We start from the raw sequence: 15,324 nt of genomic DNA, 5'->3' as shown, positions 1-15,324 counted from the left end.
GAAAATACATTCAATGAGTTTTTCTGCCCATTCCCTCCCTGCCATCAGTCACATCTTTCTTCCCTCAGTTCCCCAAGTTTATAAACTTTGCATGCTTTCTTCAGCCAACTCTAATCAGTCATCAAAATCCTGTTATTATTATTTTAAAACATTTTTCTCAGTTATCTTTATTCCTCCATTCCACTGGCCACTACCCACAGGGCACTCTGAATGAACTGGTTCTTTGGTAAGTCAAATATTAATTTGCAAAAGGAAAAAAACCTATCCATATAACCCAGTGGCCAGACATTTTACACAATGTAGGACTCTCCTATCACATTAATTCTTGGTTTATCTGGTTTCTAATGTTGAGATTATAATCTATCAGGCTTCTTTAAAATAACTTAAGGCATCAAAGAACTCCATAGAAAAACTACAATTTCTCTAACGGCAGGAGGTCTCCTGGTAGATCAGTTTTGAAGGTACTGCATAAAGAGGTGTATTCACTTAAAGGCACAAGTGACAAACAACAAATCCAGAATGCTCATAAACTCCTGGGATCAAACTGGTAAACCCTTTTAAAAGCATTCCTCTGTGGCTCTGCAAAGATTTCTCCTATCGCAAAGGTCTAATCACTGTGATTTAGTGAAGTTGAGTGATCAAAGTTGAACAGAGTTGTATCTCAATTTTCCCAAGTATTAGGTGCTTATCTGCTACTCAAAAGCACTGCCAGGTTTTTATTTGCAGTTTTCTGTTCACTGGAAAACACAATCCCCACTGCTGGACTTTCCCTCCACATTCCAGTAGCCCTTCATCACTTTAGGTTAGTCTAACCCTAACCCTAACTCTAACTCTAACTCTAAATCTAACCCTAACCCTCATACTAAGGCACTAAATTCTAAGCATTTCACCAAGAAGATAATTCTTTAAAAGAAAAAAAAAAAATCCACATTTGTATATTTGCTCTTAATAATTAGCATAATTTATCCTCCCTGTCCTCACTTTTAAAAATAAACATTAGTTACATTTCTTGCTCTCTAAAGCTGGAATTAGTTGTATTTATGCTTCTGTACTTATTCTGTCTCTTTATGGTATAAGCTCCCAGGGGCAAGATGCATGTTTATCACTTCTTTTGCATGTTCCTACAGAATCTACTACAGGACTTTGTCACAGTAGTCTTTTAATAAAGTACTAGACTGGCTGACTAACTACAGTGTCTCCTCTTGTCCTATATTCCAGGTAAGCAACCACTTCTGAAGGTGTGATCTATAACCACAACAGCAGGCAATACAATAAGATCACGGCTTTAATTGGCCATGATTATGAAATATTTCTGAAACTCTTCTCAACGGGGGTGCCTTAGAAGCAGACACAGGTATGAGGAATAAATGCCAGCCCACCTGCTGGCAGGAGAGGCAATGGGACTGCTTCGGCAGATAGATGAGCAAGCAGGAAAATGGATAACACAACTTGTCTTGGAAGCAAGCAGCACGATGAGGCAGTAAAAACCCATCAGCATACATCATCCTATCACAGCCTAGTGTCATTCCCAGCCTCTATTAGCCCTCGCTGCATCAGCGCAAGTCCCAGACACTTTATCCTGTTTATAATTGCTGATGAGCAGTAATAAGGGCTCCATGCCTCAGCTCCGTCCGTTCCACTTCAGCACACACCTATTAGGTAATAACTTTTATTTACAGCCTTGCTTGATGTGCTGTTCTATTAGTACAGCCAAGAACTGAGGAGGGTAGGAAAAAAAAAAGTCTCCTTAATGGGCAGTATCATTGTGAGGCTCGGATGATTTATAATGCAGCCCTGTGGTTGTTCTATCCAGCTCCTGGTAAGACTGCTTCAGGAAAGCCACATTTCTAACACGCTGCCCTCCAGCAGGCACACAAGTGCTATGGAGCAGAACCTGAAAGGTACCCCCCAGATCCACCCCCCAAAAAGTCCAAAAGTTTCAAAGGAGGAGAGGGGTATTAAATTCCCTTGATATCCTTTTTAAATAGTGTTGGTTCAGGCATTTTGCCCCAGTGGAGCAATAGAACAACTAATTAATGGAAATTCAGGGCTTTTCTCCTTGGTAAGAGTACAAGCTGTGATAAAATAAATGACCATAAAGGCAAAAAAAAAAACAGTTGTAACTGCATTCAAGGATCCAAGCAACCTGAATTTGCACAAAGCATGTGAACAAGCAGCTCAACACCAAAGCCTAGGACGGACTGACGGACACACAAACACACACACACACACACACACAAAATAGCAACAAAGCTCATCACACTGCCTTTTCCTCTTTATACTGGAGTGCATTTTTATCCTTCAAGTGCAAAAATTCCTCTTGACAAGACTGGCGCCCTGGCTTGATATTCACTTGTATCAGCCTTTTCTCAGAGGCGGAGCCACTGCTTCTCACAAGAAAAACCCAACCAAGGCCTCTGAAACAAGCCTCTGACTTCAAGCTCAGCTAACTTACACATACATGTCTAGCTGGCCTGTAACACAAACACAGCAATTGGTGGCAATGGGGCCTAACTCATTTAGGGGTACAAATGAAAAACAGTAAGCTTTCCTTAAGCTTTTCTGAAATCTATACATCGTGTGAGGTGCTTTTAAACTTACCTGCTATTATTTACACATTGAGTATCAAATCATCGTATTATAATGAGCCTTGTTACCTCATTCTATTCTTTAACATGTGCAACAAATCAAGCAGATTAAACTTTTACCAAAAAAACAAAACAAAAAAACCCAAAAAAACCCACAAGAAAAAGCATTTAGCAGATTATCTCCCTTCCCAGTTATCCACTCAATGGCCAAAAACCACTGTCAGTAAACAATCACTGTGGCATACCATGATAACCTGTGGCTTTTTTCCTATGTTAAACATAGCAAGATGACACCTTCTAGATTAGAGAAATTTTTGCAGTCTTGCCTAATATTTGGAATTCATTTCGTTCCCCACCCCAGGACTCAAGATGATGAGTGCACAAGGTAAAACATTTTTTAAAATACTTTTTCCCTTGCCATGACAGTTTTAGTATGTTGATCTTTCTTCAATGGTTACATTAAATACTAATAAAAATGACCACCTAGAGGGGTGGGATAGGGAGGGTGGGAGGGAGACGCAAGGGGGAGGAGATATGGAGATATATGTATATGTATAGCTGATTCACTGTGTTATAAAGCAGAAACTAACACACCATTGTAATGCAATTATACTCCAATAAAGATGTTTTTTAAAATGCTAATAAAAAAATGAAAGGTTTGTATCTTCCCTAATATTCTCCTGACGGAAACTTGCATATTACATAAGTAGGTCAAATTTCTAATTTTCTATCTCAAATGCTGATATTGCAGACCTGAGAGAAAAGCTATACCTGAAGGACCAAGAAAAAAAAGAATGAAGAAAGAACTGAATTACATAGTTGCACTCACACCCAAAGCCACCTTCCTTCCTTTAAAGCTTCACAGAGTCCTTCTGAGAAGAGTTACCTACAGTGTATGATATTGACCAATACAGTCTGTAGTCATAGACTCAACTCTCTGGGATTAAATGCACTGTTTCCATGAATATTGAATCTACCAGGAGATAAAACACACAACTGTAGGTATTTCTAAGATTTATAGGGCCACCTCTGATTTAACACTACCACCTTTTAGCTTCTGGATCAATTTAAAAGATCTTATATAAACCTCTTGGTAACATAATGACAATGAGACATTTCCCTTTAACTGGCATCTGAACACTGATGTGGAAAGTGTTTAGCACATCAATCTTCTCTGAACTCCCAGGTGAAAAGGAGTTTCTACTCTTGTCTTTGTAAGAACAGACAATAATATCATGAGCAGGCTGCCTGAGAGAAGTGAGTCAAGAAAAGGTTTTTGGGGAAAAAAAGGAAACAATGAACAATACCAGGCTATCTAGTTCATGTCACTGTTCATCACACTGAAATAGGTGGCCCAAAAGGATAAACATGTGCTTTAGGAAAGAAAAGAAGAAAGAGGAGAGGGGAGGGGAGGAGAGATCAGGCAAGGGATAGACAGTTAAAATGAATTAGCATGCTTCTTATAGAGTGGAAAGATGATACTTTCTGGGAAAACCTGCCTTGATGTTTAATGGGACAGTTTCTAGTCCCATCTGCTTTCATCTTAGGCAATACTGCAGCTCCCTTATGGCCCCACAAATGGTTATTTTACTTGCTATTCTACTAATTATAATCACATTTTTAACATACACACAGCATTTTAAAACCATCATTTTTCAAGTCTATCAGAGAGAATATTATTTACTCAACATACTTGCTGGAAGAAGAGTAAAAGTGAATATAAGATATAGTGGAGCAAAGGTCTGTTGACAGGACCACCTAGTCTGTAAACTTGTAACTTTTTTCTTATTTTAACTTCAGAAATGAAAGGACTATAAAATGAAAAAACAAACAAAAAAGCCATATAAGAGTGGTGAACTAGGGAAGGAGCAAATTCCTTTTTTTCATGTGCTAAAAAGTCAACCTTGATAAACTCAACCTAGGGCCTAGAGCTAAGAACTGGTTAATGCCCACTTGGAAGGAGTAGGGTTCTTGGGTTGGTCACTGTTAAGGATTCTACTGGAGGGAGACTAAATTCTCCAAGGAAATTTAAGACAAGGAAGGCATGGTTCTATCTGCCTATTATAGCTTAAATTTTAAGGTTCATCAATGGCAAACGCCAACAAATAAAATACAAAATAACATTTCTTTTGCTGTAACTCTACAAATTAAGTCTTACCAAAAAAAAAAGATTACATAACATGTCTTTAAATAAGAAATCCTAAGAAAAGGCAACAAACCTCTTCCCCACAAGACACTTTAAACATAAAAATATGACCTCATGAAGGTATTCACCTAAGTATCCAAATACATTCCCAAAAAAGTTGACTAAAGGAGATGACTGAAGCTCAGATTACAAGTTTTGTTTAAGGTATAACTTGATAGTTAGAAAAGATGAAGGACAAAAGGGAATCTTCTGGTAGTTTGTTGCCAAGGAAAGCGAACTCTTTCCTTCACAATATACGTGTTCTTGGCAGGAATGTTGTGAGAATTAACAAGGGAACATGTGCAAAACATTCTGAGCTCTTTGAAGAAATGTAAGCGTTCTCTAGTAATCTGAAGGTGTGATATACTTTAACTCTCACATTCTAACCAAAAGCAACCTGGGACTTGGCAGTCTTTGCTGACTGTAGATATCCCAGAGCGCTACAAAGCCACACACACCTGCACTTAATTTTTCTCTCTTAAATACCAAAAATGATCAAGGTGCCGTTATTTTTTTCCATGTAAAGATCACCGAGTTTAACTGTTAATGCTATGTGACTAAAAGCCAGCATCTAAAGAAAAGCCTTTCTCACCAAGCTCACAAACACGAACTGATCTTTAATTTGCCACTACTGCTGCCTTTTGCAATCTGCTTCTTAAGACTCACAGCTACCACAGAACAATTTCTTAAAGGGTCCCCTCCCCTCTCTCACTTTTGATGGCTACAGACCCACCACTCTGGACTGCTGTCCACCTCTCTAAATTACAATACCCTCTGATCAAACAGTAGTCACCTGAGATACAAATAGAGACACTTATCAACCACTCAGGCTACATTCGTTCCTTGACTTCTTAATAATGGATCTAATGCTAACCTTTAGATCTAATTTGCAAAGTACTAAAAAGAAAATGACCTGTGTACTGAGGAGGTCACTAACGTTTTTTAAGTGCACACTCCCATCTAAGACACTTGGCCGTGTACCTTTAATATGTATATATTTGTATGTGTATTTGCTGATTTTAAACTATACACATGGGCTAATACATAACTACGAAATTAATCTGCGAAACAGAAATTTTAAAGGGCTGAGATAAAGAGCTTTTATGATTTTCTCTCCATACCTCACAGACTGTACATTGTGTGCCCTTCTTCAGAGATCGGTGACTCAAAGAACTTTATTCTAGCCTAAGTATCCTTTTTCTAGCACACATCATTATTAAGCTGGAGGCTGCTTTAGGTCCAAACTTAATACGGATACATTGGCTGGGAGGGGGTCAGTAAGATCTAATTCAGAGGGCTTTACTCTATGGCTCCTAAAAAATGACACCACTGTAATTTTTTTTTTAACATCTTTATTGGAGTATAATTGCTTTACAATGGTGTGTTAAAGTAATTATTTACTATCAGCTGTGCCTGAAGCCCTGTGCTCTGGAAGATCTCTAGGAGCGCTATTGTCACTGTGTCCCTTGAGGTAGAAGCACCAGAGCATGTGTTAGAGGCATGAGTCCTATTCTTGAAGAATCTAGACACCAAGAATACAGGAACACTCCAGCAATGTAACACTAAAAAAGCGTTGATTCATAAGAAAAATGTTCAGAATCCCCACCATGGGCAACCTGCTGATTTTAGGACAGAGAGAAAGATGGAGACAAAGACAGTCAGCTTGTGGTTCTCAAATCAAATCATTTAATTTACCTCTGAAAATCAGGAAGCTCTGTCCTCTAGAGTCAGGGCCATTATTTCAGGCTAACTGGGGGAGCCTGAGGGGGCCAGTGACCGGCTACTTGAGAAGAAGTACAGCAAGCTGAACCTGATGACCTTTAATGTCCACAGTGAGAAATCTCAACTTTCCTTCAGGCTTTCTGGGAGATGACCTGCACATTGCATTAATTTCCTTCCAAGCCAGAAACTCTCAAACTTTTTCTAGTTAAGAGGGATGTATTCACCTAAAAGAAGGCCTGGAAATGTGTGACTGAGAGCTCTATGTCTCACTTATCATTTCATGTAAGGAGACTTTAAAACATTACCTTCAGTTCCTACTATAATACTGACATGCAACAAAGAATGTGATCAACATAAAGCCAATTAATGAAACTAGGCATGGCAATGCATTCTGGTACTTCTAATCTAACTCCTTTCTGCCTAAAATACCGATTGATGTGTTACCAACACTATCTAATGACTGGCCACTGTATACACATAATCTTTAATGGTAAGACAATATAATAGCAGCTACCATTACTGAAGATCTATTATGCAAGCTTTATGTGTATCATTTCTTTTCTTACATCAAGCTATGAGATTTATCACCTCATTTTACAGATGAAGAACAAATTTTGAGATATTTACTTAAAATCATATTTTGTAAGGGGCTAGGCTAGGATCTGAAACAAGATCTGCTTCTAGAATTCTGTTTCAAAAACTATGTCACTACCTGCTATAATTCCAAATCTGTGTTTCTCTTTCTCCATATTTCATTCAATGATATGCTTTGTACTGTCTGGTTAGGAGCATAAATAAGTACAATAAAATATGATAAGCAGTAATATGATGTAGTGAAAAGCAGGCTTTAGGATCTGAAGGATCTGTGTTCAAATCTTGACTCTATTACTTACTAGTAATATTACCCTAGGAAATATACTTAAATTTCTGAGTGCCTGTCTTGGTTAACTGTAAAAGAGGAATAACTATCTTGCAGAATTGTTCTGAAGATTAAATATGCATGTATGTAAAGTATACTGAGTGGTGCCTGGTAATGTAGTAAGCATGCAATACATGGTATCAGTATTTTTAGATACACAAGATAGTATGGGAACAGAAAGGATGAAACAGATCTGCCTAGAAGATGAAGGACACAAGTACATGATATTCAGGAGGGTTTCCTACTAGTTTCAGTGTCTAAGCTGAGCACACAAGTCTCTTTCCTAAATCTCTCAGGATGACTCAATGCGCTCGAGGCTCACGCCTTGATGACACCTGAACATGTCGGTAGTGCTAACCATAAACCCTGTCCTGAGGGCTAAAACTGGAAGGAAAAAAGAAAGACCAAAGTAACCTGTGTGTGTGTGAAGCGCTGGACCTGTAATCAAAGGGCTCGAGTGTTTTTTTAGGCTTCTGGCTGGAGTGGGTAGGAAGATGGCTCTCGGACTTCCCTCTGGCTAAGCAGGACGGTCTGTCTCACCCCAGGGCACAGTTCTCTTCTGTCTCAATCAGGAACTACCCAGTGGAGCTTGGGTACTGAGCACAGGAGGGATGGGAGCATGTCAGGACTATCTCACACAGTCCTGCCTCAAAACCGGTCATTTTGAACAAAAGAGTAAAATTAAAGTTCCTCAGAGTTCAATGCCTGGTTATTACTCTGAAACTGTGCACGGACAGGCCTGTTTGAGGTTAACATCAAAACTATGAGCATTTAAAGGGGTTGAGGTTTCAGTGTAAGTCTGTACACAGAGGTAGTTTGTGCTATTTCTGCTGGGGAGTTAAAAGGACTTTTTAAGTTATGAAAAATACTTTGCGACCTTTAGAAAAACAAAATAATTATTTTGATTCTTTCAAATATAATCCTTAAGATACTCTAAATAGCAGGCAGCATTACTTAAAAAGGCAAATACTGTCGAAAATAAATTAAGCTACAGGGTAAGGGAGCAATGGGCATTCTGAGTGCTCTTTAGAGAGCTACAAGATTCATGGCTTCACGCTTAATAAAAATGTCACAGATGCACAAAGGTTTTTTGGGGACTCCATGTATCTGAAAAGAATGATTTCAGCACACCCCATGGCTTTAGCACAAATGAAAGGAAATAATTTTCTAAAACTATTAGGACACTATACTAGTCAGTTAACCTGATTATCTGTACTACAACTTCTTTTACCCTCACCCTCCAGCCATCGTTATTTAAATAATGTTTTTTTTAGTAGGTCCACGACTTATACAAATTAGCCACATGCTAGAAACCGGGCAATGATTTGCATTTTCTGTATGGTTTAGGTCTTAATAACATTCTTCAGACACTGGGAAGTAGGTAAATTTTGAGGTCCACCCTCTTGGTTCTAGCTGCCAGCATTAACTCCGTGAATCTGACCTCCAAGAGCATCACTCCGACCTCTGCTCACACTCCACTCCCCATACTAAGCACATGATACATCACTTCACAAATCACGGAAGAAATCAGAGCGTACTCCGGCAAGGACACCGCATTAAAACCAGTAGCTAGTGCCTGTGAGTAATTCAGGTAAGAATGAATCCAGATAAGAATGATGTACGTACCTGTACCACAGGATCTTTTGGTTGGTGTGATTAACGAGACATGAGCTGTACCTGTGCATGGCCCACCTGGAAACAGAAAGGCAGGCACATCAGTTAGGACATATCCTCCACATACCCAGAGCTCCTATACTGGATAAAGAGAAATCTAAAAAGGAAGGGATCAACCTGTAAATATGCATGAGGAGGGGTTATTAGGAAAGATGAAGGTGGTAATGGTAGTGGTAGGTTAATTCTTAGTTCAGTCATTGAGTCTACAGGTCCATATTCTTTCTACATTATAACATGCTTTTCATAAAAAATAATCAAGTCTCACATAATGTTAAGACATTAAAGAAAAAAATTTTAATTAGAATTCTGATCTGGGTAAGAGTAAATTACCTGTAAGTTTGGGGAAATGAGTTTTTCCCCAGAGAAATAAGCAGGAGTACTCCTTCTCAGGTTTATCTCAGTGGTCACCCTACCTTTGAATTTATTCCAACACTGGCCTTATTTAAAGTGGGGGGGACTCCCTAAAGAACAAACAGCTTGTCAGAAGAAATAAGGATCATTGTAACATTTAAAGACAGCACTGCTGACTAAGGAAGAATATCTAGTTTAATTATAAAAATATGATGCAAAGAGAGCCTTCATGCAATCTTTGTGGGCCCAGGGATCTGATGGATAGGTGTAATTCAAGAATATGCAAAAGATATAGTCAGTCAGTGGGTGAAGGCTTGAAAAGCAGTAATTTCATTCTACAGAATCAGGACCACCAACAAATTCTTAAGCTGATATTGATATATACTCCAACACATCCAATCAACTATGCCCTACCTACTGAAATAGGAAGTTACTGTGTAAACATGGAGACCTGTGGTTTTTGACATGCCCTGGGAGGGGCAGTAGTGATGATCATCAAGAAATGGGACACACAGGCAAATGTTACAAATATATTTTGAAAAAGCTCCCCAGGTGACTATAGCAAAGGGAACATGATTACTTAGCATAGTTTTATGTCACTTATGACAAGACCTCATATCACTGAAGTTACTCATCAGAAAGGAAGGAAAGACGAAAGAGCTCAGAGACCTGTTCCTAGAGTTTATGCCACCAAGATCCATGGGTTTTGGAACCTGGAGATCCCACCTAAGAAGTTTATCATTAGTCTACTCTTTCCTATACCAAGGCCGTAACAGCAGCAAACCTTAGTGGGTGTAAAAAGACACAGAGGAGAAATAGGAAAAGGGAGGAAAACCAAGTAAGTGTGTTGTTAATGTCAAAGAGCACTTAGCAAATACCTACTATGTGCCACCACAGGTTAGTCTCATGCTCTGGGGCTTATAATCTTGTTAGAAAGATAAAATCTGTTTACTTAAACACAGAACAATACGTGATAGCAAAAAAGAGCTGGATGCAAAATGATCCACTGCCAAAGAATATGGAACGAGTAATAAATGCTAAATGTAATCAGGAGGAAGGATTATTCATCGCTGGCCAGCATCACATGGAAACACTTCTCAAGGATTTGAAAATGAGGCAAGAATAAATTAAAAATTAGAAAGACCACAAGAACAGGGCATTTCAATTGAAACATTTTCTACAAATGTCACATTCACCAGAGAAAGCTTAACATACTAAAATTCCAGAGGAGGCCCAAATGGGCACTGGTGACATAAAAATAAGTAACATGGAGAGACAATGAGCTGCAAGAAAACCTAATACAGACCCTACATCCTCGAAACCCTCTGGGCACTGGCTCTGTGGCTCCACAGAACGCTACAGCTTCTGCCTCCACGTGTGACTTTTTTGGCTTTTGTTTTTTTGTTGTTAAATGAATCATTCTTATTTCTGGGAACATAAGTACTTAAGTCCTGCAACTGTTCTTTATTTAGTGAGTAATCCTGGGTAAGTGATCCTTAGTTTCTTTAACAAAAAAATGGGGATAGTTAAAATTGCCCATAAGCCCCAGTGTTAATGAGATCTGTACAAAAAGACTTCATAAACTATAAAGCCTTATGTTATGTAGCTTCACTTTCTCTCCCATGAGGTTTTATGCACCCAAGGGTCAAGACTCACTTTGTCATCTACTCTTGGGTCATGACTGTATGCACAAAGGGCCCTTAATAGTGTTCAAGAAGTGACCACCGCAAGCCACTTGACTGAATCAGTAGAGTAATGTACATTTTTTAAAAACCCTTTTTTACTGAGGTTTAACATAAAGAGAATGAAATACTAGAATGAAGTGCACAAATCTTAAGTATATACCTTGAAGGATTTTAACATATATATAATTGTGTAACAACCACCAGATAAAACTACTGGAACATTTCTGGAATCCAGAAAGTTCAAGGGTACATTTTTAAAAAGAGTCCCAAATCTTGACTCTGGAAATTTGGATGCAATTGGCTGGGGTGGGCATAGGAAGAGATGAGTGTACATTTTTAAACCAGCTGAGCACGATGTACGTATTAACAGCCCAGTTAGTTCCAATCTCTGGTAACACTAACTCCCAGCTCAATATATGGCGAAGGTCACTGAGTTCACACAACATCGTGAGCCACACAAAACACAAGCATCAATAACAGCTTAACTAGCAGAATATTTTTTTAAAGGACATAAAATAATTCATTCAGTAAAATTATAAGAGCAGAGAGAAACTGGTTAAATCAAAACCCCTAAAGATATTTGGCTGGGACTCATGAATTAACACTCCCGCAATCTTTACCTCATTTGTAGGTTGAAAGTTTATCTTTTTGAAAATTCCTAATGAATGAATTTCTGTAGGTTTTGGCAAATACGCAAATAACTTCAAGGCTACCTAGCATATCTCAACATGCATCATCATGAAAGTGTTCTCCAGAGAGCTTGTTAAACTAACAACCCAATCCAAAGTATTCACTACATTATAGTAAAGTACAAATAGAACCATAATTGAGCCAAAACAAACTGACAGCAAGAGTAACTGGCAATGATAATATATCCCAGCTTTGATAATTGGACAATATTATAAACAGAGAGCTTGGAATTAAATTTGGTCTGGTAGACTATAACCTATGAAACTCTTTAAACTCCAGAACAGATGCACATGAGCACTGTACATATATTCTATATACTAACTGTGCTGTCATATAAAATTCCTATACTCTCAAATAAAAGGAGTAACCACAGGAGATTAAGATATCTATTCTTACACAATTAATTGCAAATCAACTCTGTTCAAATGAATGCAGGAGATTAAGGGCCACTCAAGGGGAACCTTTTCAGGTTTGAGTCCACAACAATAAAAATATAACATGAGTCCCATGTGGGTATAGCAAACAAAGTAATTTTGAGAGTTGATGTTAAGGGTCAAACTCAGGGCATCTGTTCCATCAAGGAATGGAGTTGGCTAATGTCTGAGAGGGGGGCTGGAGTATGGTCTCATAAATCATTGTAAATTCTGCTCCTATTTTTGGCCTTTCTTCCTCTTCTTTCCAAACAGAAGGGTAGACAGAGCTAATACCTGAAGAGTAAGATGAAGAAGTCTTTTCATGCCTGGGTCCTACAGGTTAATGTAGTGATGTTGTGTGTGTGTATGTGTGTGTGTTGGGATCAAGATTGGAAGGTTGGGAAAATAAATGCATTTCTAAGCACAGAATGATTCACACCATTACCCTCTATCCTATATTAGTAGCAAGTGAGTCTGGAACAGTAAGTTTGGGGTTGTTAAATATTAAAAATAAAACCATAGTTAAGGTACCTTGCTTAACATGACAGACTCTCTGGGAATTCTGAACCAGACAATATCAAGACTAACTCATCTAAACTTTTAGCCGATCACCATGAGTGTTTTTTGCTTTCTTTTGCTAAAGCAAAATTAAACATGTCAAATTTTTTCAAGTTTCTTCATTATCTGAAGATACTTAATACTACCATTTTTCATTTGATATTACATTCAGAACTTTTTCCTAAGTTTCAACAATTCAGAATCTGGAATCTGCAAGTAAATAATGTGTGTGGTAGCTTGTGGTTTGTATTCTGTAAGTCTGAACACTCTATCTTGTCTTTTAGGGATGTTTCTATTCTTGTATTAAAGGTGTCATACATAATGCAGCACTATGGATCACATTTGCAATTCCACCTGAGAGCCATGGAATGAAATTCTTCAGCTGTATTCCCAACAACTAGAAATCTTTACAGCCTTTGCAACAGGGTAGTGGATTTTCTTAGGGAACCAGTACTGATTTCAGCCCTGTAAAGTTGAAGACAGGGGTCAAATATGCATACTAAAAGTCACTGTAACCTGCAAAACCAGAAGGACTGAATAAAGGTATCCCGTCAACTATCAACATTCACATTTCAAGCCAAAGTGGCAGGAACCTTTTTCAGCCTCCTATAGAGTTACTGAGCATGTCAAAAAACACTGAGCTACCATAGTAGTCAATCCAACTGACTGGTTGAAGACTATGACTCAGGAGAAAGACAAAAACACAGGCATGGAGGGCGGCTGCATTTATGCTGGTTATCATCTTAGGCACTCAAAATCTAAGGCTGAGTAAATATAGAAAAACAGTATTTCTCCTTAACCTTGAAAACAGAGATCAACAATCTACCCAGAAAGGTTTTGTTAAAAGAGCTGTGATGAGTAGCTATTTTTGGATCCTGATTCCACTAGCCCTCATTGGCTGCAGTTATACCATGTGCTAAACCACATCAATTAGGAAAAATGGACTGTCAAGAAGTCAGTCAGCTAAAAATTGCCAGAAGCTCAATAATCAAATATTCTACTATCAGCTCTTTCATGATAACTGCAAAGCATTAATACACAAAAATAGCTATTCTTTTTGTTGATTTATAACACTTCAATATTCTTGCTTAATTAGCATGACATTTACATAACAGTATCTAATTAATTTCTAACTAAAGACACTGTGGGCTAATTAGAAATGCATCATCCTTTTTTAACCAGCTTGTCAATTCCACTCTATCATTATCTGTACATTGTTTACCCTTGCAACATCTCACTTTTCCAGGCTTGCTATTCAAAAGGTGATTTCAGACAACAGATTCATGAGCTACAATTCTCCCTCCACTCTAGAGATTCATAATATCTTACGGGAGTGTTTTTTGATGAGCCATCCTTAAAAAAAAAAAAAATCTATACAATGGAGATAGTGAAATAAACTCAACACTGTCTCCTGATATGGCCATATTAAGAATGCAAAGCTATCTTTTAAAAATATTCAAAGAATGTATATTCCTTCAGCAGTAAAACATTCTTTCTTTAAAAGCCTTCAAAATACACATGGATACTTAAAATAGTAAATGGTCATAAATATTAAGGACAGACCAGAACACAGGAGAAAATAAGCCATCTCTTCAGAAAAGAAAACCCTATACTCCAACTTTACCCTAAACCTGCAATTCATGAACTGTTTAAATCAGAAAGGACACACCTAATCTGTCTACATAATTGAGTTTGAAAAGCACCATCTATTATAAACAAGGATACATAAAGATATAATGAGTGGGAATCTAAGTTTACAGAAAATCTTCAGCCCTGATAACAGCCCTCCCATTTCTCCAAATGAAACTTCCAAATTAAACCATTTACGAAGCTTGTTACAGAATCTAAGTGTTAATCTCTCAGAAATTCTAATCCTAACTCACTGCATGATTTTTCACACCATTTAGCTCTAAATCAGGGATTCATGAGAAGGGGATTTCCAAAGTGGGTAAGAAATTGCTACTGGTAAGCTCTCTGTTTTGTTCATAAAAAGGGCCTCTCAACAAAATTTCATGACCATTCCACCCCGACTCCCCTAAATAACTGTAGCTGGTGAGCTCTGCAAATATTAGTGTGTGTGTTTGTGCGTGTGTGAGTATGCCTATTAGTCTATCTGCACAACAGAAATAAAGTTTAAAATTCTCCCACACCGCCTTCCTCAGGGAACAACACTACAAGCAAAATGAAATCAGGAATGCTTTCCATTTGCCCAGTACTGACAGACTCTTTTACAGTAGCGTGGACATCCCTACTGGGGCCAGGGTATGTGTTTTGGAAGAAATGCTCTCTCTTGACCCAGTAATGGCCTTAATGGCATGATCTTTAGGGGTAGTGGCAAAGTCTTACTTATCTTGGTACCCTAGCATATGAGGTGTTCAAAATATGTTTTTCACTATTGAATGAAAATGATCCAGGCCAAAATCAATTATTGAACATACATATCTATTCAGAAGGGAAATGGAACTATTAATAAACGGTTGATTTTCACCATATTTACATGTTAATCTAGCACAGCAGTTCTCAAACATTTGCATCTTAG

General features: G+C 38.1%; 1 protein-coding gene across 1 annotated transcript in view; it reads right to left on the bottom strand.

Moving 5' to 3' along the window:
- ZFAND3 (zinc finger AN1-type containing 3) overlaps nucleotides 1-15,324 on the bottom strand; it is a 326,971-nt gene that overhangs the window by 46,561 nt on the left and 265,086 nt on the right. Inside the window, exon 4 of the mRNA XM_057554383.1 lies at nucleotides 9,041-9,106. Coding sequence (XP_057410366.1) covers nucleotides 9,041-9,106 — 66 coding nt within the window. The remainder of the gene's footprint in view (nucleotides 1-9,040; nucleotides 9,107-15,324) is intronic.

Source organism: Balaenoptera acutorostrata, chromosome 10 (assembly GCF_949987535.1).
Source record: "Balaenoptera acutorostrata chromosome 10, mBalAcu1.1, whole genome shotgun sequence".
NCBI lineage: Eukaryota > Metazoa > Chordata > Mammalia > Artiodactyla > Balaenopteridae > Balaenoptera > Balaenoptera acutorostrata.
The sequence above is the reverse complement of the archived record's forward strand: the minus strand, read 5'-3'. Positions and strand labels throughout refer to the sequence as shown.